Source organism: Rhinoderma darwinii, chromosome 6 (genome assembly GCF_050947455.1).
Source record: "Rhinoderma darwinii isolate aRhiDar2 chromosome 6, aRhiDar2.hap1, whole genome shotgun sequence".
Classification (NCBI taxonomy): domain Eukaryota; kingdom Metazoa; phylum Chordata; class Amphibia; order Anura; family Rhinodermatidae; genus Rhinoderma; species Rhinoderma darwinii.
Window position 1 is genome coordinate 33,423,648 of NC_134692.1, and position 25,905 is coordinate 33,449,552.

The following is a 25,905-nucleotide window of genomic DNA, read 5'->3' on the forward strand; positions in this document are numbered from 1 at the left end:
TTTACAGGTGCAGCAATACCAATTATGTTTTTTTTTTTCACTTTAGGAGAACAATGGAAAAATGGCGGTGTTTCAAACTTTTAATATATATATATATATATATATATATATATATATATGTAAAAACTTTAACTAATTTGGATTTTTTTTTGTCTGATCCCAGCCGTTACAGTGAGGTCTCGGCTGTATCATACAACCGACATCCGCTGGGTATTGACCGGGCTCAGGCTGTGAACCGGCTCCATACTTTCCCTTCCTGCCTATGATGTCGAATTATGTTGAATGTCGCGATTGGGTTAAAGTACCTTTGTCAGGGACTGTATATTGTCCAGTATACATAGACGGTTGATATGGGTTGGGCAGTTTTATGTAAATAAAGCTTACACACATTTATGCCAAAACAATAGGATATATCTTAGGCTTCGTTCACATCTGCGCTAGGCTCCTGTTCCGATGTTCCGTCTGAGCTTTCCATCAGAACGGGACCTTGACTGACACAAACAAAAATAAAAGGTTTCTGTTTCCATCACCATTGATTTCAATGGTGACGGATCCGGTGCCAATGGTTTTCGTTTGTCTCAGTTGTGCAGGGGTTCCGTCGTTTTGATGGAATCAATAGTGTAGTTGATTATGCTTTTGATTCCGTCAAAACAACGGAACCCTTGCACAATGGAGACAAACGGAAACCATTGGCACCGGATCCGTCACCATTGAAATCAATGGTGATGGAAACGGAAACCTTTGGTTTACGTTTGTGCTAGTTAGGGTCCCATTCCGACGGAAAGCTCAGACGGAACATCGGAACAGGAGCCTAGCGCAGATGTGAACGAATCCTTAAATGTTTGATCTGTGGGGGTCTTATCAGTGGGGGTTTTAACTGTTTTATATCTGTTTCTGTAGGAATTTTACGTCTCAGTATCAGATGACACAAGAACGATCGCTACTCTGAAGGATCAACTTCCTGAGCTGGAGAGAATAGTAAAGCAGTTGTAAGTAATATACATGTTCTTAGAAGTTTCTATTGTTAAAGGGTGTGTCCCATGATTAAATATGACATTTCTCTGTTAAATCACATAAAACATAACAACTTTTTAACAGGAATCATTTTTCAAAAATGCTCCTCTGTCTAGATATTACTGTTACATACTTGTTCTGGCGCCCCCTGGTGTTCTTTTGATTCTCTCCTAATGTGTCTAGTGCCAGTGGTCACACATGCTCAGTTGCTTAGTCTTACCATCTGGATCTGATGTACACGGATTATGCAGGCCAGCCAATAAGAATCAAATAGTAAATAAGTAAGATTTTGCCTTATTCGAGTTTGGCTGACAAGTAAATCTGTTGGAATTTCACCCACCATTAGGATGCATTTTAAATTGATTCACCAAGTTTGAGAAAATGTTGGCAAATTTTAGAAAATAGGCAAATCGATTCTCCCATTATATGGTGAATCATCAAATCAGTAAATTAGACAAAACTCATCTCTAATGTCCATTACATCATATTAGCCCTTCAACAAAAATATGTAAATGGATTCCAGCTCAGATTTTACACTTGGACTCAGCTTGGCATGATTTGTCAAAACTGTCTAACAGATAAACTGGCCTTGTTCTCTATCGCAACAAGCCACGGTGAAGACTTTATTTTTCCAATGCAGTTTAACTCTTCTACTGCCAAGGATGTATGTAATACGTCACAACTTTAAACACTTGCCACTGCTAGAATATAAGGGCTTTGATTTTGGTGTGATATTGAAGCCCAGAATCTTTTCTTTCAAATGATTCCGGGTTCAAAGCTCTAGGATCGCCTCTGGATCGTAGAGATTTTTAGTCTCTTCAGTTCTGGTGAACATGTTAAAGGGGTTTGTGAATGTCTAACCTTTACCACAATGTCATTTTTTTTGGTCCAAAATTCTATGCTCATTAATTTCTTCATATATTTTCATAGTGGTTAATGCTTTGTTTGTATAATACAGGGCTCCAAATCCACTGAATAAATGTATATTTAAAGGAGTTTTACGAGTTAGCAAAAAAAGGGGCCAAGGAGGCCATAAAGTTCCAGCGTAGCTGCTCTGGTCTTGTCCACAGCTGTTTACTGTTGTGGCTGCAGCACTGATGTTCCCGTATACCCAAGTGATCGCTGCAGCTAATCCCTGGCCTCAGTGGGTGTACGGCACAGCACTGCTAAGGACAGTGATTGGCTGTAGCGTTCACGTGGGTATATGGGCACATCGTAGCTGCAGCAATGTTAGCAAACAGTTGCAGGGAGTAACGGAACAGCTATGCTGGAACGCTGGGGGGATCTGTTGGGTGAGTAATGCCTCTTTTTTTTTTATTGCAATCCCTCCATTGGTCACGTTTTTTATTAACTCTGAAAAAATCCTTTTACAGATAACATTCTGACTGCCTGCAACCACCACTAGGGGTAGCTTATTGTTGTATACTGTCTATACATTGAGTCCAAAAACATATGCAGTAAGCTCTTAAGTTCACTCTAGTGGTGGCTACAGATACAGCATGTTATCTTTTAACAGTCTATAGTAAAACTTACATTAAATCAAATTCTATATTTCTTTATTAAGTTAGCGTGCTCCCTCCTCAATTACATACATCTACAGGTATACAATGGAAATAGTTGTCCACATATCTTGCAAAGCCACTGTAACATCTCCACCAGAAAGTTGTCCTATTCTCCAGCCTTCTTACAGCTGATTGGTATCCTAGCGATTTCTCGAGCGTACTCTGCATAATAAGAAACTCAGACGGGAGATATCACAGAGAGGCTCACTTCGTTTATTCATAAAAGTTAGCATTTTATATGGATATCATATCTTTTTGTACGGAACGCAACTGCAAATCCACATAATTAAATGGAATCGAATTGCCTGCTAAGATCATAAGAAACACTTTGCTAAATGTGCTTTCTGGTCTCCCGTGGCAAACAAACGTAGCTTTCCAAGAGCAGACACTTCAAGTGCACATTCCTATTTGGTTATGCTAATAATGTCATTTGGACTCAAATGAGCAATCAAAATTACTTACCTAAAGTCTTCTGTGGCCCTATGGTTATTCTCCTCAAATGTTGGCCGAACGAGAGGCTGCCGCAGACTTCCCCAGCGTGAAACTTCATAAGATCTCAGATGAATATTGTTCTTACTGATTTCTACAATTACTTTATTGAAGTAATAGGGACAAAATAATTCAAGTGCTTTTCACCAGTTCACATTTGCAGAAAATAAAGGACTCATTATGTAATGAATTCAATATCATTCCTTAACATTTTAAAGCCTGGTTTTAATTTATAGTTTTATTTCATGCCAAATAGCCCATTGAGGCTGCTAAGTTAAAGTATAGGGCTTTCTGTAAAGAGGGAGAGTATATAGTTTAGCTAATAAAATTAACTCTATGTGAAAACCAAGACCAACAGCGGTCTTAAAATTAATGCAAGGACAAGTAAGCAATGATGTGGTTAGAATTGTAAGACCGTGGGGCTCGGCTATTTAAATAACTCCTATAGAAATTAGCGTAGAGAGCTGCGCATTTGCACGGGCACCTCTCCAGTTATTTGCCGCCAGGCAGGACTGGAATGAATCTACGTTCTGGAGATAGGTGTGGATCCCAAAGCTTGGACCCGCATCTATAAGACATTTATGGCATATCTCGTCGATATGCTTTAAATGTTTAGGTTGGGAATGCCCTTTTAAGGCCGGTCCTACGTAATAGGCCAATTCTAAGGTGCCAGACAAGATGAGATGTAAATCCGGTACTGTATATGTCCATATTTATGGCTCATTTACTGTCCTTAAAGAGGTCTATGTCACGATCTGTGGGTATGTGGACCCACTGGGCCATACAGCCGTAACGGGATAGCCGCTGGCCAACACCAAGTCAATATAAATAGTCCAAGCACAAGGGTACCTGTAGTGGTTCAGACAGTAGCAACGGCAAGGCACAGATGGGACCTTGACAGCAGACACCAGACGTGGTGTAACACAGCAGGCGGAACCTGTGGCACAACATGACTCCCAACAGGTTTAGGGCACAGGAACAAAAAGCACGGGATACAGGGTACAGGTAGCAGGGCACGGGATCAACAGGAACAGGATAACACTAGGGGACCATTTGCAAGACTAACATAGGAAAACACAACAACACTCATTCAATGAGCAAAGGGGCAGGGCCCTTCGTATAGTCCAGAATGATCATGGGCTAATTAATGATTATTCCCATGTGCGCGTGCTGGCTCTTTAAGGCCGGGCACGAGCGTTCGCGCGCACCCTACAGGACATAGCGGACCAGAGCGCAAGTGAGCGCTGGCGTCTCCTGGGGAGGAGATGTGGGCCAGCGCTCACAGATCCATGCCTGCGGCCGCCAGAGGGTAAGTAATCCCGACTGTTCGCAGCCATGGGCGCTACAGCCTAATTCTGATGATTATGTATTCATATCTGTAATAACTAATAGCACAACCTGCATTTGTGTTATTACTAAAGAAATATGTGATATCTGTATTTTGTAGATCGGATGATGGGAAAGGACAAAAAAAAGTAAGTGAAACATTTTTATATTACATTAAAACAGTGGATTAAAGTGGTTTTCTGCCTAAATTTAGTTTTAGAAAAATCTGATTAATAATGCTAAATGAATAGGTAATGGCATAGCTTGTCTGCTACCAGTCTGCTTTGTCTCTGCTCTGCTGTCAGCACATTGACATTTCAGTTTTGAGCTTGGCATGCATAGAACATAGTAAACACAAAAATGAATAACGTTTATAAATTTCCTTCGTTTATCATTTTACCATTGGTAAAATTAAAAAAATGGTTGCGAAGGTAAACATAACCTTTAAAGATTTGATCAATATTAGGGTTAGATTGTGTGTTAGAGGCACACAGGAGCTGCTGTCAGCTGAGCCGTCAGTTAAGCTCATTGACGGATTCGGCTAATAGCGGCATTATGCTGCTTCTATGTGTAGTGGATCCATAGAAGCTGCAGCTCTAAAACAAAATAAAATGTTTAATAAAACTATATTAGAAAAATGTTTAGTATGCCCAAATACATACATTACAGAAAAAAAAAACGCATCAGTTTTCATAGCCTTCAAGGTTGTGTATACAATCCACAATGATAATATTGATATTTTATATATTCAAGATATAATTAAATTAAACTGTAATATCAATGTCATGGGTAGTAGAATAGGTATATTCTTTACAGGGGTTCTCTCATGAAGACAACCCTTTTCTAATAACAGTTGCCTCGGCAATCAGTTGACCGCAGTGGCTCCAGTTCCTTAAACCCCCATTGATATATTATTGCCAAAATGTTCATCCTGACATACATTTCACTTGCCGTGGCCACTGCATGGAAAATGTAATATTAAATGCATGCCATTTAAATGAATGGCCGTCTATGTAATATATGGACATACTGGGTACTCCTTGAGGCTTTCTGCTCTGGCTCATAAAGATGGGAACCGCGTGGAGGACCCACAACACTGTGATGTCCATATGCCCTATAGGGCATATAGTACGGGGTTATCTTTCTGAGACAACCTATTTAATGGTCTTTCCATGAGATACAGATATTTATTTAATATAGGAACATTTGGGAAGATATTTTACTACAATTACAACTATTTGTCCAGTCTAGATACATTTTATAAGCTCATGGAATTGAACATCTGTGTGATATTTACATATTATATTGACATAATGTCAAATTGTAATGGTTAATCACATATATTATTATATGCTATTGTGATATTTGCATTTTGACTCTTCTGTCCACTTCACCTTTAATTTGATAAAAATGACTTTCTCACTAAAGCAAGATCTCTTTTTGTCTTTATTGTAACTACCATTCAATTTTTTGTTGGTATGGCGGTTACAAGTTGCAATTTTTGGCACAATGACATTACAGCTACCAGCAAATTGACAACATGTTACTATTTAAAGGAATGATTTTTTTTTTACATTCCATTATGTTTTTAATAACTTTTGACTTTAAAGTTGAAAAATATGAGTCTGGAAAACTGCACGTAAAAACGCAATGTGGTTTTCCAAAGACCCATATCTTAAGACCATTTCCTAAAATTGGTTCTCGTAATAACCCGCCAACGATTCTGAAGTAAGTGGTGTAACTTTTTCACACTACTGCATAACTAACACTACATATGAATGTCACCTTACCCTTCAATCCAAAATATCATTGTGTTTTAAAATGTTTACCTTATCCAGTTTTCTAATCTTGGGAGTGAGTTCTTCAGGTTGAATGAACGAAACCTCAATAGTGATGTATTAATGAAACATTTATTGTTCTTCCATTAACAGCATAAAGTACTTTTACGGCAGTTCAGCACTGGGGATGAGAGATTGCAGAAACGTCAGCCAATAAGAAGCACAGACGAACGTAAGAATTTAAAATGTCAAAATCTATAATAGGGCTCCTGGTTTATTAGCAGGTTTACAAGTTTTCTCCTCTGACCATCCCATGCCTCCCTTTTTAATACTAATTCGATAAAAACATAAAATAATTGATATCATCCTTTAATTTCTGACTCCAGCACTGGGTACCAGCGGCTATTATCTCAGAAGAAATCCATAGTGCTGGTGGCGCATCATCAGTACTTGTCACCTGTAGTTCTGTCAACAGGCTCTTAAAGGCTTTGTACACCTATGAAAGGCAATTATTATTTTTTTTAATACAAATATTAGTCAGTGTGTTTGGTGCAACTTTGTAAATTCTTTTTATTAAAAAAAAATTAGACTTTTTTAGATACAGCTGCTTTGTATTCTCTATACAGATCAGCTGTATAGTTGGCTATTCACTGAATCCGTCAGTCCCGCGGACCTGACGGGTTCAGTGACAGCGGGGTCTGCATGTCTCTGACACGCAGGATTCACCTGTAAACTATCACATCTAAGTTCATAACTTCGCCTTTCAAAGGTTTACATATCCTTTAACTGGTTCTGGAGCAATCACTGTTTTGCCATTTTTACGTCGGGAAAGGGCATTTAAAAATGGTGCCCGCTCAGAAGCAGAGTGGGTGCCATAGCCGCTGGGTCTCTGCTGTGTTACTCAGCAGGGACCCAGCGGCAATGTTTGCGATCAGAAACATCTCTAAGTGCAAGCCTTTAACCCCTCAGATGCTGGTGTCAGATGTGACCACCGGCACCTGAGGGGTTTTTACTGCCCCTTTTACTTCAGGGCTGGTCATCAGCTCCAGCGCTGTCAGATCGCGGGAGCCATTGTACTCCTATAGCAACTGGGAGCCTTGTGGACTCTCCCAGTCCTGCTATATTTAGTTCAGAAACCTATTTTTAAGTACGGTAACACCCCATACCATCCCTCACAACACATCTGGTACACTTAACCAAAGCGTTGGTTACATAAAACCTCCCCCCTTCGTCTTCTCCTCCGCACTCCCTCATGTGCTGCATGACCTTGTATCCAGTCATAGAGAACCTGGTCCCAGCTACAGACTTATGCCAGCACTTATTTTCAAACCTAGCCACTGACATCTGCCAACACACAAATGTTTGTTCATTATCATTATAAACATGCATGTTGATTCAATTTGACAACAATTAGTGAACGACTATCTCCAATTAACGTCAATGGAGCTGAGCTGCAATACCAAACACAACCCATGGGCAGGTGTGGTGCTGTTTTAGGAAAAAAGCAGCCATGGTTTTTTAATCCTGGACAACCCGTTTAAGCAACACACTAAAAAAAGTAAGGGGGCTGGCATAGTTACAAATGACTATTTATATTACCTTTAAAGGAGATGTTTTATTATTTCATTATTGGAATTGTATGGAAATTTCCATTAACAAACATCTCCAAGTTTTTGGTTTTTTTTTCCATGTTAAAGCACCAGCTGTCCTTAGACTTTATGAACTGTTGTGCACTATATGCCGTTTGTGAATATTTTACCTTCCGCTATGGACTTTGTGATGTATTCGTTTTAGACTGTCTGCATTGTTGTGTTGGTTATAATTCTTCATCAATTGTCAGGACTCTAACAGAGTTGTAGATGGACTGTGAAACAGGCTGCTTCTGCTATGCTGGATTTCCTATTCCATCGGCTCGCTGTAGCAGGGGGGACAAATGTTATAGCCAATTACAGTTGCAAAGGTCAGAGTATGAAAGAAACAAGGGGAAGAAAATTGGTTGGTTAAATGGCTGTATCAAGTGGCCATAAACAATCTTTAGAGCAGAGTTTCAGGTTGTTCTGGGTCAGTTTACTCGTAAATGGTTTTTCTTTCCATACAGGTAGTTCACGAGTCATAGAGCAGATAGTGGTCCGGGTGTAAAGGATCAGATCATTTCCTCCTGGCATGGTACAGGAATTAAACTCAATGTTCACAAAAGATATTCATATAGCCACTATTGTAAGAAAAGCAGAGGGACTTCCACATTGTAAACCATACTGCGTGTATATCTGAAGTGGCATGCACATAAAAAGACGTGCATAATATTGTATGTATAAGAAATGTTCATTAATATATGAAAATGATGTGGACATAGCTTAGTTTCCTCATCATTATGTTAAAAGAGATACCCAATGTTTATTAAAAAGGATGGAATATGCGGGTGACATCCATAGAGAGCTCTGTATATATCTGATCTGTAGAGCAGGCTATATGAAGTATACACAGGTAAACACTGAGAGCCCTTCCTCCAGAAATCAGTACTTCAAGATGAAGTTTATAGTGTTCTAAGAACTGTTAGCTGGCGTAGATTTCACTCTGAGGGGCGTAGCAAGTTAGGGGCCCGTGCTGGGCCCGATACCTTGCCCTTTCTCCCTCGGTCCGGGCTAACCGCCCAACCACCCCCTAGCAAACAATTAAATAAAAATTATGCTCACCTCACCGCTCTTCTTCTCCCCTCCGGAGCCCCTCAGGATGACACGGCTCATACAACGTCCTGAGGCTGGGTAGCGTAAGGATGTTGCATGCAACACAACACTGTTGACATTGAGTGCTGCGTCGCATATAAGGCTCTGATGCTGCTTGACCTCAGGACCTTGTATGAGCCACGCTGGAATGCTGAGGGAACCCGGAGAGGAGAAAAGAAGCAGTGAGGTGAGTATGTGTTTTAATTTTTTCTTTTATGGCTAATTGGGGTGAATGGATGGCCCATGGCTGCGTTCGTTGTGCCACAATTGTGGTGCATGGCTGGTCAAATGATGCAACGCATTTATTAAGAGTGTCATATCTTACTCCAACTTTTCTTTCTACTAAGACCAGCAGATGAAATGCCAATCTTAATAAATTTCCCTCCTATGAGCTTAAACTGGGATAAAAAAGACAATTCTCAGGAAAAAAAAGATAAAATGCCTAATACTCTTGAGTACCAAAATTGTCATAAAAATAATATGAAAGCCACATAGAGCAATGCGTGTCCTGTTCTTTATTCCCTATTTAATAAATCCAGACGAACCCCATTTACTAAGCTCCTCCTAGTGGTGGAAGCAGGCAGCCAGAATTTTATTAGTATCAGAAAAACAGAGCTCTGAACTCTATAAAAACGTATCAAGAAATGAATCAGTACAAAATATTGAAGCTAAAAATGACATGGCCTGAAAGGAGGACATTTGCTTCAACTTTGTCTTAGCTTACAAGTCAAATAACTCAGAGCATTTTCTGACGCATGGAGTAGAGCTGCATGATGTGTGGTCTGGCACAGACCCACTGTGTTGTCCTATCTGCTTGAACCAGAGAACAACCCCCTACCTTTTCTCAGAAATGAATTACCTCCAGTTTTGAAAACGTAGACTTCTACCTATATATCCTTACAGGAGGGGGGGGGGGGCAGACATTGGCAGTGCACTCAATAGACCACAGTTGTTTCCAAGGATCATCTCATTATCATATACTATACAAAGATAAACGGCCAGTGCAGTGAGCGTCGATCAATGAGACATCGTTGATCGGCGCTTGTTTGCTCCTGTCACACGGAGCTGTGGAAGGGGACGAGCGGTCGTTACTCCGATCGCTTGTCCCTATACGTTATCATCATTCATGTCGTTATCATACACAGAGAGATGTGCTGCCGACAATGATAATATTTAACTTTTTTAAAATGATACGATCAGCGGATTATCGAGCGTTTGCTCATTCATCTGCTGATCGCAGCCCTGTTTACACAGGGCAATTACCGTCAACGAGCGTTCTATGAACGCTTGTCTGCCCTATAATCGCCCAGTGTAAAACCCCCTTTACTCTTCGGTCTTTTGAGAAGATACTGAATTTCATCTTTTATCATAGTTAATAAGATCACAGTTTGTAAGCCAAAAAAAGACATATGTCTATCCAGTTCAGCCTTTTAGGCCTCATTTACACGAGCGTGTGCGTTTTGCGCGCGCAAAAAAACGCTGCGTTTTGCGTGCGCAAAAGGCAATTGACAGCTCCGTGTGTCATCCGTGTATGATGCGCGGCTGCGTGATTTTCGCGCAGCCGCCATCATAGAGATGAGGCTAGTCAACGCCCGTCACTGTCCAAGGTGCTGAAAGAGCTAACTGATCGGCAGGAACTCTTTCAGCACCCTCGACAGTGACTGCCGATCACAATATACACCAACCTGTGAATAAAAAAAGACTTTCAAACTTACCATGAACTGCCTGCTTCCTCCAGTCCGGTCTCCCGGCCGTTGCCTTGGTGACGCGTCCCTCTCTTGTCATCCGGCCCCACCTCCCAGGATGACGCGGCAGGCCATGAGACCGCTGCAGCCTGTGATTGGCTGCAGCCTGTGCTTGGCCTGTGATTGGCTGCAGCTGTCACTTGGCCTTAATTGTCATCCCGGGAGGTCGGACTGGAGGAAGGAGCCGGGACTTATCGGTAAGTCCGAACTTCTGGTTTTTTTTACACGTATATGTATATTGTGATCGAAAGTCACTGTCCATGGTGCTGAAACAGTTTAAGTCTTTGAGCACCGTGGGCAGTGACTGTCTCCTGACGTCGCGTACCCGAACATTTTTTGCCGGGTTCGGTCAAAACGAGTTCGGCCGAACCCGGTGAAGTTCGGTGCGCTCATCTCTAATTTGACACTCCGTTTGGATGTTTGTAACCAGAAAAGCACGTGGTGCTTTTCTGTTTACATTCATCCTTTTGACAGCTCTTGCGTGATTTTCGCGCATGCAACGCAGGACCGTCCATGTGGCATGCGTTGTTTTCACGCACTCATTGAAGTCAATGGGTGCGTGTTGCGTGAAAAACGCAAGAATATAGAACATGTCGTGAGTTTTACGCAACGCACTCACGCAGCGCAAAATTCACGCATCGTCTAAACAGCCCCATAGACTATTATAGGTGCGTACGACACGCGTGAAAAGCACGCGCGTCGCACGCGCGTATAATACGCTCGTGTAAATGAGGCCTTATTCTGCAATGTTGATCCAGAGAGAGGCTAAGCCACCATGAGGCAATAGCCAATTTTTTTCATCTTCGGGAAAAATTCCTTCCCAACGCTAATATGGCAATCAGAATAAATAACTGGATCAACGACCCATCTACAGTAATCTGTAAACATAACTTGTTTTCCTAGAGTCTTTCTAAATATTAACTTCCCATTCAATTTGCCTGCCATAAAGCACTCACATCCTTTACAGACAATACAGGAAGAAAGTGTGTGCCACCAAGATGACAGCCCCAAGAGAAGTTTTTAGAATAAGAACTAAATATTTATAACATTTAGAAAAAATATAATGTCTCCTCTACATACTTACATCTAATAAATAAAACTTAAATACAATATAAAAGACATTCCTTTTAAGAAAAATCATCTAATCATCTGTAATAGCAAAAATGTGTTGCCAAAATCAGTATTGTACCACCTTAGGTTTCGTTTACATCTGCGTCAGGGCTCCGTTCTGGCGTTTCGTCGGAGCTTCCCGTCAGAACGAAACCCTGACTGAAACAAACGGAAACCATAAGTTTCTGTTTGCATCACCATTGATTTCAATGGTGACGGATTAGGTTTCGGATTCCGTTTGTCTGTTGTGCAAGGGTTCCATCGTTTTGATGGAATGAATAGCGTACTTGACTGCGCTATTCATTCTAAACCCTTACACAACAGTGACAAGCAGAAACCATTTGCACCGGATCTGTCACCATTGAAATCAATGGTGAGGCAAACAGAAACCCATGGATTCCGTTTGTTTCAGTCAGGGTTCCGTTCTGACCGGAAGGTCCGACGGAACACCAGAATGGAGCCCTGACTGACGCAGATGTGAACGAAGCCTTACTCAGTGTTCTTGGTAATTATGGACCGCGTACAGAGGTTGTATGTTCTTATGAAATTGTCCCTCGGGTGTCTCTAACATAGGGAAATTAGATTCTGAGTCCCATTGGGGACCAGGACTAATGTGAATAGTGAAAATCTCTGTATAAAGCTGGGGAATATGTTCGTGCTATATAAGCAAGAGGAAATAAATACAATCTGGGTACATACTTTGTTTCTCTGGGTAATACATATTATGTGTTCTTATTATATCTTATGTCTGTATTATGTTTTTACAGTTCTTTTCAAGGTTTACTGCATTGATCACACGTACACCACCATACGTGTACAAATGTCTGCCTCAGTGAAGGAAGTGCTGTCGGCTGTAGCAGATAAACTGGGCTCCGGAGAATCCTTGATACTTGTAAAGATCAGTTCTGCAGGAGGTAATGTTTGACTATCATTCCCTCCACTCATAGAAAATAATTTAAAAACTCAAGGTTAAACACACAAATAGCAATGGTTTTATAAAAGCGTTTTGAGATAATTTCAGTTGATTACAAACAACAGTACGATCCCCTACTGAGTAAATAGGCCAAGCTGGGTGCTGGAAGTAGGTCTTTGCTGCAGACGGCTACAGCGCCGACTTATAGGGTAACAGAGTTGCCATTTCCCAAAATATGACTAAAATGATCAGCTAGCAGTGTGCAGGAAAACGACTCACTTTACAGAAATGGCCCTTCACAGCGCACAGTGTCCTTGTCTTGTTACTGAGAAAACAGCTCAAGAAACTTGCTAACAAATAAGGATGAACAGTCAAGAGTTTATTGATCTTTCTTACAGCTCGGTGGTGAGCAGTGCAAGAATGTGGCTCCAAGTACTCCCTTCACTGGAAACTTTAGTTCTAGATGACATATAGAAGTATATTGCTTTCCGAAACCCTGCTTCTATGAACCCCACTACATTCTGTTAAAATTCACAGCCGGTCATAAGGCAAGTCATCTACTTAAAAGAACAAGCTGCTAAAGAGCACTGCTCATGATGGCATGTGTATTTTACTGCGATCAATAGATAGGGGCAAATGCACGATTTTTAGCGTAGATAGTGCCACACACAGTGCCCCCTGTAGCGAGTGCGCCCTGTAGATAGTGCAAATGTGCCCTCTGTAGATAGTGCCACAGTTCCCCCTCTAAATAGTGCCACAATGTCCCATGGAAGATAGTGCCACAGTGCCCCCTGGAGATAGTGCCACAGTGCCCCCTTTAGATAGTTCCACAGTGTTACCTGCAGATAGTGCCACGCAGTGCCTCCTGTAGATTGTGCCACAAACTGTCTATGTAGATAGTGCCACGCAGTGCCTCCTGTAGATAGTGCCACAGTGTCCCCTGTAGATAATGCCCCCTCTAGGTAGTGCCGCACTCACCTGTCACAGTTCTCGAGCTGTCCTCTCCACCAGTGATTCATGCCTGGTCTCTTCTGACCAGGCTTTCTCCAGCGGAAGGATGCAGGGAGCGCGATGACATCATCCCACCACCTTCATCACAAGAGAAGGAACTGATGGTGGCGAGGCATGGAACTGATGGTTTCCTTGCCTCTCTAGCGCTTTAATATATATCAGCATCCTAAAGACGTAGATACAAATGAGTACTATAGTGTGTAAGGGCCTTAGGTTTCTGGGCAACTGGAAACCCCCCTGCGTGCGCCACTGAGATAGTGTATATGTTATAATACATTTTTCATGTATTAGAACTTAAATAGTAATATCCTTATAGCAACAAATGCTCAACGTGATAATACATCAGGTATCCTAACCTTACTTTCATCACTATATGCCTGCTTTTACATTTCTCATGCATTATTAGCCCCATTGTATATATTGGCAGCAGCAGTAATATCACAGGTTCAGCGTATATCTCATAATCATTTTCTCCACACCGAGTCTTTAAACAAACTCTGGGAATGTGAGATGAAAGCACTTAGTCTTTACTATCAACACCACGCAGTATGTTTAGATTGTACGACATTCTGAAGGATTTAGAATCTAAACATGAGGTGGGACAGCACTCCGTTATTACCGGCCATAACCATGGTAACCTCTTAATTTATAATAGCAGCCAGCGCTAATATATAATAACCTCTGCAATGTTGTCAATTGCTCCCCCCTCCTAAAAAATGGCGTTTCTTGTTGTTTTTTTTTTAACCCTCTGGTTTCCGTCTATGTCAGTTTGTGTCTGCTCGGGGTCCCGGTCTGACGGAAAGCTCAGACGGAATGTCAGAACGGGACCCCAACACAGATGTGAACAGAGCCTTACTTTGTAAATACTTTGTAAATTATAGCCTAGATTATAGCCTAGACCAGCATTCACAAATCTGCTGTATTCAATTGGAGACAGTCAACAAGCTTGGAGATAGACACACACATATAAGAGCTTAGTTGAGCTCCTTCAAAGCAGTGAGAGTTAAAATTAGACATAGACATCAGATTTCTTTCAGAGAATCTTAAAAACAATCTAAAGTCTGTGGGGAGTGGCTCATAACCTCCAACATCTCAAATAGAAAGAAACAAGGATCTGACATGTTGGAATTTAAGCTCATTTTAAATATTAGCCAAGTTGAAGATGCATGTGATTGGGGAGCAAGGGATGATAGATTTCACATGAATGATAGCTCAGCCAAAAGCTATTGCGTTTTTGTGGCCAGATTTAGTTTTTTCTACTTTAGATTACTGTACTGGGCCATGCTTCTGTGCAAGCCACCAAAGAATACAGGGAGAGTTTAAATATGAAAATAGCAGAATTGTGAATGCAGCTCTGGAGTATAATATAGTCTGTAACTCTGGATTATTACAAGTAAAGCAATATATTTGTAAATTGGCTCATTGATTCCCATACTTGGGAGGGTTATTATATTTTGTATGAGTGTTCACTTATATTAAATTTTTTTTAATTCCAGAAAAAGTTGTACTGAAGCCAAATGACGTATCTGTGTTTACAACTCTCACTGTGAATGGACGGCTCTTTGCTTGCCCTCGAGATCAGTTTGATTCTTTGGTATGCACTTTTATAATGATGGTGAAACTTTCCCATTATATGCTCATTAATTTGCATAATTCAAACTTTTTATTTTTTATATTTTTTTTACTTTACTTTTCATTTTTATTTTTTTTGTGTATTTATTTTCATGGTATAGTATATAAATTTTAGCTTCCCATTAACATCAGAATTTAATCAGTGGATCCTGCCAGTAATGTACTGGTTGTGGGGACTGCCTGGCCTACCCAGATGGCTTATGTTGTGAAAATTTATAAATCAGTGGGGTCTAATTACATAATAAATGTGCATGCTAATGAGGGGGGGGGAGTCCTTTATTTCAATATATACATGGGTTGTCCCATTGTTTCACACTCATGTTGATTCTTTGTTATCTAGACTCCACTTCCAGAACAGGAGGGTTCATCTACCGGTACTATGTCCACGTTTGAACTTATGAGTTCGAAGGACTTGGCTTACCAGATGACAATCCATGACTGGGATCTCTTCAATTGTGTTCACGAGGTGTGTAGAATGTGTCCATGACACGTATTTAATGTTTATTTTTTCACAAATATACCGAAAGTCTTTGAAAATTCATGAAACGGTGGATGTGTACTATCACTTGTACTGCAACTTATCCCATTTAACTTAGTTAAGTACATATGCAATGCAAATACTGTATATAGTGATTGGGATAACAACAATATTACATAAGTCTGTTGAAGGTGTAATAGGTCTATGCCTATAAATAGTAAACATTAAAATGAGGTCCCCTGTTTTTAATACTGCACTTCTAGAGGAAAAACTTGGTATTACAGGGTGCAGATCTCTTGAGTGTCTGATCATAATTGTAAAAGAGTAACACTGGTAAACTAAAGTATAAAGTAATGAAGAAATATGAAATTATTGAATTTGGGTGGTGTAGCATGTTAAATGCTACACCAAATCAGAAATTCAGCCCTGGTCAAGCAAATACTTCCTTGTAAATGCACTTAATGATATCTTGATGTAAGATGTAGATACTGTATAATACTAAAACAAAAGCATGGTATGCCACGGCACCTCTACACCACCTTCTTATACTACCACTATTCATAGGGGCCTTGATTTGATTACACTCTTTGTACCCACTTTTTCTATGGCACAGTATTGTCGATACTGCCATTTATATTTGCTGATACATTATGATATTAAGTTTTGACATTTATTGAGGATCTTCATACAATTATACATTTAATATCCTTTAGCGTTAACGGTTTATTAACCATTTCCTACCTGCAGCTGGAGCTAATCTATCACACCTTTGGGAGGCACAATTTTAAAAAGACAACAGCCAATTTGGACCTCTTCCTGAGACGATTCAATGAAATCCAGTTCTGGGTTGTGACTGAAATTTGCTTCTGCCCTCAGCTCAGCAAGCGCGTGCAACTCCTGAAGAAATTTATTAAAATTGCAGCCCAGTAAGTACTTTTTATGGCAATTTCTAAAAGGGTATGAAGGTATTTTTATATTTTAAATGGATTGAGCTTTGCTGTGCATTACAGCCATTTACAACGCATTATTCCCTGTACTCTAGAGATATTTTTTAATAAAGATATAATGCAAAGTGAAAAAAAAAATCAATGGCCTTGCGAAAATTGTTTCTGTTTAGATGGGGGACTGACTGCATATCCACGGTAGGCCAACAGCATGACCTCTGACAGCCTGGTACTGCACTCCTATAACTTGTCGCCTGCTGGTTAGCGGGCAGCTTTTTTCCTCTCAAAATCCTTTTCCCTTTCAGCAATTGCATTTAAAAAAATGCTAAAGGTGATTTTCTTCTACCGTTCATAGCCTCAAAAAGCAGCGGGGCACTGAAAAGAAACAAAAATCCTTTAAAGACATAAATTTCAAAATGTGTTCACGTTCCGCTGCGGGATCCAGGAAAATACTTAATTACGACCAATTAAAAATATAACAATCTCCAAAGACAATGGAATTCAGAAAAAAAAATCCTTAAACAGAAATTTGAAAGTGCACAGCAAACAAAAAGACAGGGCACTAAGTGCAGCAGCCCAGTAAGTCTGGCTAAAGTCATGTTTTTATCCTTCTAATGTGGTTAATTTAGTCTTAGAAGAAGGCAACTGTTTACTTTTATTTTACTAGACCTTACGCAGGGCTAAAAATAAAAAAGGCTAAATGTACCTATTAGCGCTGGGGGTTCCCACCGAGAGTTCCAAAGCACAAATTTAAGGAGACAAAAGCCAAGTTGGCATAAATCAACCCTTATTTCGACATTGATTTTCTTAAAGAGACCTCACATAGGATTGCTTCTGCAAGTTAGGTCATAATCTACGGAAGCATGCTCAGTTGTAATTGGGTAAAAAGTAAATATAGATTAATTTCTTGATGGATATGTCCACTTTTGTAGACATTTTCATTAAAACATGCCTAATACAGTACCTATGTCTTTACACTGCACTTTAGATGCAGACCATATCCGTAAAGAAGCATGGGGTGCATAATTCATTTCCCGTACAGAAGAGTACCGACCTCAATACTGCTTCTCTATTGATATTAATGGTAACATATAGGTGCCATCTAAAGAGGGTGCAAGTTCTGAGATTTTCATATATAGCAGAGTTGAGATCACAATGGGTTATCTGTGGTTTTACATACTGTAGTACGGCATGTAAACCTACTACGTATTTTTAGCACAGCGAGTGATCACAATTTATTATCCAATCCAAAAAGTTGAATGACCATATTTATGGAGTGCACCAGTATTTTCAGAATAAACCTTGAAAGAATTTGGATTTCATATGAAGGCTGAGAATCCACGACGCTACCTGACTTATTTCCAAGCAGTTTACAATCCGTCAGACCTGAAGGTGTTTAGATACTATCAGATTCCACATGATCAATTATCCCTCAAAATAACCATAGGGGTCTCAATGCTAACACTTTTCTTGAGTCTTCATGCTATTGCAACCCTGGAGGGCCAGATAACATATAGAAACAGTATATTGGCCTCCCCATAATTAAAATTGCTATACATGAGAAGTAGGAAGTAGGATTTAGAAGCGTCTTTCTCTCTCCTTCATGTTTCTGGAGATTCCACATCTTTCCAGGGCTATTTTCTAAAAGCTTCCATAGATGTGAAGCCGAAGGACATGCCCCAAGGTCCAGTGTTTCTGGATGCAATTCGAGCATGGCACACTTCAACCATTAGTTTGGACCAGGTAAAACTGGAATTCTCCTGGATCACGGTCAATGTAAACATTTTCCATTATACTTGATGATATGGAAAAGCTTGTCGATCAGATCTGGTCTCCTTGAGTTCCCAATCCATACACCTGATGAACCCGGTCATTGCGGACCCTGGGCATTGAGTGCGTCACGGTGTAATAACTAAAGTTGTAATGCAAATAAACCTCTCTGTCATCTCGCTGGGCTTGATATCTTCGTCAGGTAGAATTCTTAGGTGACCTAAATTGAGCACTGATCACTAGCTCTGAAGGGTGAACTCTCCCCTTTCCCCTACACCCTCTACCTTTTTTTCACCCGGTTTTCTACCACCCCTGAGTGACTTCTTCCATGTTCTTTTCTGTGCTTTGCTTTCTTCTCTTATTATTGCATTGGTCTGTGGAGTGGAGTGCCAAAATGGTTCTGCCCATAATTCAGTTTTGTTGTTTTTAGTGATGAACCATTGTATTTTTAGTTCACCGTTGGAAGACTTCCTCAATATGTGATCCTAAGTATTACTTATCTCATGTTACTTTTTCAAACCTCCAATGTTAAAATTCAGCAAACATTCATTTTTTTCAGTTGCAAGGAGTACAAAAATCTAAACTCTTTCTTCGCTATTGTCATGGGACTGAGTAATGTAGCAGTGAGCCGGCTTTCTTTAACATGGGAGGTAAGTACATGTAAAGAATATCTCACTGGGTTGATCTTTTCTGTAAGATGACATTGAAGAAAGAATAATAATTCATAACTTTTAATATGAGCAAACATGTTTGATATCTGTATGTGAAATGTAGTTAAAATTCTGTAGGTTGTATATGATGGCAATGAGACTGAATGCATCCCTTCTTGTAGGAATACCCTGACAAGGTGTCAAGTTGGGATTCCACTCACTTTGAGGTGTATTTCAAGGCAGGAATTACATTTTTGCATTGAGTTAGCCCGATCCCCAATGTCATATGAATAAGGGCCAAATGAAGGCTTGTGGAGGCCCCTGGGGCAAAAAATTTGGTGGGGGCTCTTTTGCCCAGCAGAAGTGTCATCTAATGTATAGATACTTTATGTTTGTCCTAAGCATTAGATAAATATTTTCAGCTCCTAACTCTCTTGTGGCCAGTAGTTTTTTGGGAAGGACTGGTGGGCCTGTAGTTGGTGGAGGCCCCTGGCAATTTGCCTTCCCTAAAAACTGTCCCTCCCTAAAACTGGCTGTGGCTGCAATATTTTATTAGTTCATATTCCAGGTCTATAGTTTATTTGAGTTCACACGATGCGAATTTGTCGCGTATTTTGTTACGGATTTGACGCAGATCTCACCGTTTTGCATTGCAAAGGGTAAAATCCGCAATATAATTCCGCAAAGTATGAATTCAGCCTTAAACAGATTCTAGGCAACATCAAGGAAGTCCATTATTAACACTATTTTAGGAAAAGTATAATTTTACTGAGCCACTTTATCTAGCACACCATTGATGATATTTGCATAAATGTATTCAAGAGCGTAAACTGATGAAGTCAGCACATGTAGTCACCTGCTTATTACCTATGAAGAGAGGTCAGAGATCTGAATCCGAGTGCCGCAAAACTGTTCTCTGTGCATGACATACATCCCACTTATTAAACAAACCGCCTGCTACTTATCAAACTTATCATTATATCTAAACTCACATTTTCTATGGATATCCCCTTTAATAGATCTAGTTAAACTTTTGTAATAGGCTAAAGTATGTGGAAAATGTGAGAATGAATATGTACAGTTTTATCTCTTTAGAACTGTGCTTCTTACCAGCAAGAACATCCGGTAGGCTGAACTTAGACACCCCAGCTCTTGATATTCTTCTCATCTGCATGAAAACAGCTTTTATAATTGATTCCTCGCAGAATAATATGAGCAGAATCCGATTTGCTTGCCTGTCATTTTTATCTTCCCCCTAGTTCTGAGATGCCATATTTTCCTGGATCTGCTCTCTAATCATTTGCACTAGTTTTCATTCCCCAATTATTGCTCAGACAATTTAGATGGGAAAATGTTTACTGATCGCGCTGATTGTTGCTCATAAGTCATAATGCCAATGTGATTAGTATTTCAATGTTTTCACAGTTGGCTTGTGAATATTACAATGCAATTACCATTGACAGATGCATACGCATAAAGAATGCTATTTTTTCTGCACTTGGCAAATCAGAAAATAATAATTGTGTTTTGTTTATGGCACCAGTTAGTTACAGCAACAAGGTTGCAAATATCAATATTAACCGTACACTATGCACCAATTTATCTCTGCTGGGAGGAAGAGTGTTTAAGCCGCACTGCAAAGTTTATTATCATCAACATGTCAACGTTTTATTCAGCGGGGAGCCCAGAAAGACCAACAGCCACTAGCAGAAACAGCTGAGGTTATTTACGGAGCAGACCTGGAAATGATGTAGTAACTTGATGCCTATAGGTGGCACATGGTCGACTTCATAGAATACTTATGTTCACACTGAGTTTTTTGCAGGGACACTGAGTTTTTTTTAAGTGGTTTTGCACCACACACGTTTTTTGATGGGTTTTCCACCGCGATTTTTGACGCGTCAAAAGACGCTGCAAAATTTATTTCCGTCTCCCATTAATTTCAATGGGGTTTTTTAGGCGGAAAATTCCTCAAGATAGGGCATGTCGCTTCTTTTTCCTGCAAGCGTTTGTTTCTTTTTTGCTCGCGGGAAAAACGCCTCCACTCTGTGTGTTTGCTTTTTTTTTTTTTTATCAGACTGCGAGCATTAGTGTCCATAAATCCAGTGCATACAATGTGCAGTAGTTTTTTTCTGCTGCAGAAGTCAATTATGGCCAGAAGCGGACAGAAGTTTATTACCACTTCTGATGTCTCACTTGGTTTTTACATAAGTTTCTATGCAAAATTAACAAGAGTGACTCTGGTAGCGTATCTATAGTGTATGTCTGGGGAAAAGAGAATTAATATTTCTAGATACCTGCTATAGGCAGGGCCAGATTTCCACACCTGCCTATGGGCATTATTGGCGCTTACTGTAACCAATTATAACCTATATGTATCCCGAGCATATATCAAAAGCATAAGACATAAGAAATGATACCACAAAACCAAAAAAATGTCTATTCAGCCCAATCAGAACTCAAATAATCCAAAAATATATTAATAAATAATCTTTATTGGTCCCCAATCAAAGGACAAAATATTCTCCTACAATAGTTAGACAAACATTGTACAAAACAATTAAAAACATATATTAAAATTGATCTCAGGTGAAAACAAGCCACACTAATCCAATATAGATGGTAGGATCAATAATGTTACATCTCAGTAATTGTACATCGGGGGACAAAATACCCACGATCGTCCCACTGGATAGAAAAAGTGCAAAAAAAAAATGCAATAGATAGAACATGATCAAATACCTGTGGTGGACATGAAGGCAGATGGAGAAAATATACTCCTGAGGAGACACCTCAATACTATAACCAATCTGATTTTTCTTGAATGTACATATAGGGAAAGAGATATATTTATATACAGAAGGGACACCATTCATACATTAATGGACATAACATTCATGTGCGGCATGTTACTGGGTGAATCAGGGCTGTTAGCTGAATGACTGTCCATCCAATATCTATGATGCTAAGCTTCAGAACATGGAGGTGAGGGGGAAACGTCTACCTCTGGCACCGAGAGCTTGTCCCACCCCTGTTTCCATGTCTGCTCCGGGGCAGGAAAAATAACCCTTATAGGACAGGGACAAATTTATCTCATCTTAGGGAAAGAAACTACTTCCCGACTCCAAATATGTCCTCAGAATATATCCATGGATCAACAACCCATCTCCAGCAATCTAGTACACATAACTTGTAGTTCTAACAGTATAACACATAGTAGTTTAAAGACCATGTAAACCTTGAGGGCTTTTTTTTTTTTTAAATAAATAGTTCAGTCAGTGTGTTTGGTGTAACTTCTTAATTCGTTTTTATTAAAAATGTATTTTACTTTTTTAGATAAAGCTGTTCGGTATTCTCTATGCAGAACAGCTGTAACTAATGCTAAACCCTGTTCTTGTCAGGTCTGCGGACCTGACGGGTTCAATGAGAGCGGATCCTGCGTTATCACATCTTAGTTATCACATCGAGTTATCACATCTAAGTTACTAACACACACAAAATTATTTAACGCAACTCTTTCAGCAAATTAAGTTTGGCATGTCTGGCACTGATCCTGGGTGTAGGGGGTTGAGACATTACAGCTGACAATACATTCTATTGTGATGTATCACCAGCCGAGGTGCTTAAAATTTGTAGCCCTAGGCATAAACCTATAAAACAAGAGGAAATACCATAATACTGCACTTCACGGCACTATGGAATGGTAAACAGACTAGGGGTTAATAACTGGTAATTAATGTTATCATTGTCTATAGCAAATGTAGGATATTCAACACTTAATTTTGTATTCGACAAGCACAACTCGATAACCTACGAGGACATATCTGTGTCATTTGCATAGTGTGGTAACTCTACTTACATATGTATTAAATGAATGTAGTCAGGCCTGGATTTATTATTATAGACAGTGGGGCCGATTTACTAATTCTGTCAAACATTTAGACAGCGGAAACTTAGACTAGACAGTCAGGATATGCACCAAATTTATCATAGTGGTGAATGCTGTATGATAAATTCAAGGCAACGTGTATGACATGTTAGACACTTTACTCTTCCTTATAGCACCTCTTGGTTGGCTTAGTTTTACACCAGTTTTTCAGCCAAAATTTGGTTCATGTTGGTACATTTAAAATTTCGCCCCTTTCCGCTAAACTACACCCTTTTCTATACACTTTTGAAAATTGTCTAGTGAGGTGCAAATTTCTGTTCTTTCAACCCCATTTTTGTAATAAATATGTCTAAATCTAAATACGCCACATTTGGACGGAAGATATGACAAAAAAAATAGCCGCAGCCACAATAGTAAATCTACTTCAATATGTACAAGTACCAAAGCAGCACAGAGTTATTTAGCGATACTGCTGTTTTTGAAAGGTACCAATCCTAAGGCATATCAGGGATGGACTAGTCCACAAGAGAATCAAAGGATCCGTCGGTTGGCCTTGGGTCTGACACAATAACGAGCCCATGCTCAACAGGCCAATCTAGCAAAAGACACTAGGGTCTAGTCTTTGTTATGTGTAATGTAATGAGATATGCAGATATTATTTATATCTGTAGGATAGGGGCTCTAAGAATAAATTATTCGGATGGGCCCAAGTCACCTCAATCCGATGCTGGGTAAAATAGGATGTCAATATTGAGGTCGATCCAAATGTTAATGCATTTAAGAGTTTACAACACAAGGTCTGCCTTGGTTCCAGAAACAACGCCACTCTTATCTGTGGAGTGTGACTGATATTGCAGCTCAGTCCTATTCAATGACCTTGTGTTCTAATCTCAGACAACCCCTTTAAGAGTTAAATATTCATACACTTTTTGGCTTTAAACAAGACATATCTGAATAATAAAGGGTTAAAGATAACCCTCCAGACAAGCAGTGAGCTTATTTATAGCATGAGTGTGTCAGGAACTCACTAATGCTAGGATAGGACCTGCATGCACAACACTTTCCCCTGATCACAAATATGGGGGGTCCCCTAGAAATGAAAACGTTTATAAGGAGATAGCGAGGTCCGAGAAAACCTCAGGTTGTGGCAGGATATTGACTTTGATGGGTATCTTAACACCTAATCTACAGTATTGTCTATGCTAAATAGATGTCCTCCAGAAAGTAGAAATCTGTCTCTCTAGTGCCACCTACTGTATTGGTAACTACTCTATAAGTCATCGCCTGACCCTTTATAGAGCCCTGAAACATGACTCCGGTTAATAGCCAAACCAGAGACACCCATCTGTAGACAGTACTATTTCAGAGTTGGGGTTCTGGTTGGCTGTAACAACCCAACCAAGCAGTACCTTCGAAGAGCTGTGTCAAAGACATCTAATTCAGCCAACCAGAGCCCTTCTCTGTACTTATGAGGAGCAACAACTTTGAAACAGTGCTGTGTACATATGTGGGTTTCTGATTTGGCTATTAACCCGAGATATGTTTCAAGACTTTATAAAGGGTCAGACATTGACTTACAGGGTAGTCACCTATAGGTGGCACTAGAGAGACAGTTTTCTTACTTCTGAAGAAGAGCTATTTTGCATTGTTTTCCCAGGGAGCATTGCCCTTAAAGTGTAGCTAAACGTTCGACAAATTTCTGACATGTCATAGTGACATGTCAGAAGTTTGTATCGGTGGGGGTCAGAGCACTGAGACCCCCACCAATCGCTAGAACGAAGCAGCTGAAGCGTTCATGTGAGCGCTCAGCTGCTTCGTGTCTGTTCGGCTATTTCCGGAAATAAATGTATCGGTGTACGGACTCAATAGAAAGCCTATGAGCCCGTACACGATACATTTATTTCTGGAAAAAGCCGAACAGAAACGAGGCAGCTGAGCGCTCACACGAACGCTCCGTGCTCAGACCCCCACCAATACAAACTTCTGACATGTCACTAAGTTTGTCGAACATTTAGCTACACTTTAAATATTCCCAACCAGCCTCTGCAAAGAGAATCAGTACACTCCAAGAACAATATTATCTAGTAACATATTTTAGTTTTATATGTATAATTTGTTTTATTTCCAATTTTAGGCTATGTTCACACTGAGTTTTGGAAGTTTGAGGCAGATTTTCCTCTCCCTGCACGCCATTGAGCGCCGCGGGCATAAACGCCGCGAAATACGCTTTCTCTGCCTCCCATTGAAGTCAATGGGAGGTCAGAGACGGAAACGCCCAAAGATAGGGCACGTCGCTTCTTTAAAACCGCTCGCGGGAGAAAACCATTGAAATCAACGGGAGGCATTTTCGGGCCGTTTTTGACGAGTTCTTTGGTGCGGTTTCCGCATCAAAAAACTCGTCAAAAAACTCTGTGTGAACTTAGCCTAAAAGTATCTTATCAAAATTAGGTCTTGACAAAATACCAAAGATTTGGACACCTTGTAAATACTTATTCATTATTTATTTTAGAAACTTCCAAGCAAATTCAAGAAGATCTATGCAGAATTTGAAAATTTAATGGTGAGTAAAGCATGTACTAGTATTTTATATGGCATTGAGAAACACTCATAGTTTTTATTAAATGTTAGAATGCAGTGACATGAACACTCCCTTATGGATATATTTATTCAGTCAGGTCAATCATCAGTAGCACAACTTCCAATATTCAGCCTGTGATAACTACTGGAGTTCATTATGAACTGCTTCACCCTCTTCCACATAAGGAGGAAATAAAGGAAATCTGGATTCTAATATTTCACTAGTTATAAGACACCTCTTATTACTTGGCCTATTGAGTAAGTTTAGGCTCCACCCTTAGTTTTGAATTGTTG

General features: G+C 40.0%; 1 protein-coding gene across 7 annotated transcripts in view; it reads left to right on the forward strand.

The window, feature by feature from the left end:
* RAPGEF4 (Rap guanine nucleotide exchange factor 4) overlaps positions 1–25,905 on the forward strand; it is a 250,177-nt gene that overhangs the window by 210,685 nt on the left and 13,587 nt on the right. For 6 of the 7 annotated variants that reach the window (XM_075829468.1, XM_075829469.1, XM_075829470.1 and 3 more), the window contains 9 exons: positions 901–989; positions 4,513–4,540; positions 6,323–6,401; positions 12,515–12,661; positions 15,168–15,265; positions 15,644–15,769; positions 16,529–16,707; positions 19,055–19,145; positions 25,544–25,594. In XM_075829468.1, coding sequence (XP_075685583.1) covers positions 901–989; positions 4,513–4,540; positions 6,323–6,401; positions 12,515–12,661; positions 15,168–15,265; positions 15,644–15,769; positions 16,529–16,707; positions 19,055–19,145; positions 25,544–25,594 — 888 coding nt within the window. Of the gene's footprint in view, positions 1–900; positions 990–4,512; positions 4,541–6,322; positions 6,402–12,514; positions 12,662–15,167; positions 15,266–15,643; positions 15,770–16,528; positions 16,708–19,054; positions 19,146–25,543; positions 25,595–25,905 lie in introns of those variants that run through there. The other variant, XR_012849484.1, reaches the window with a different exon arrangement.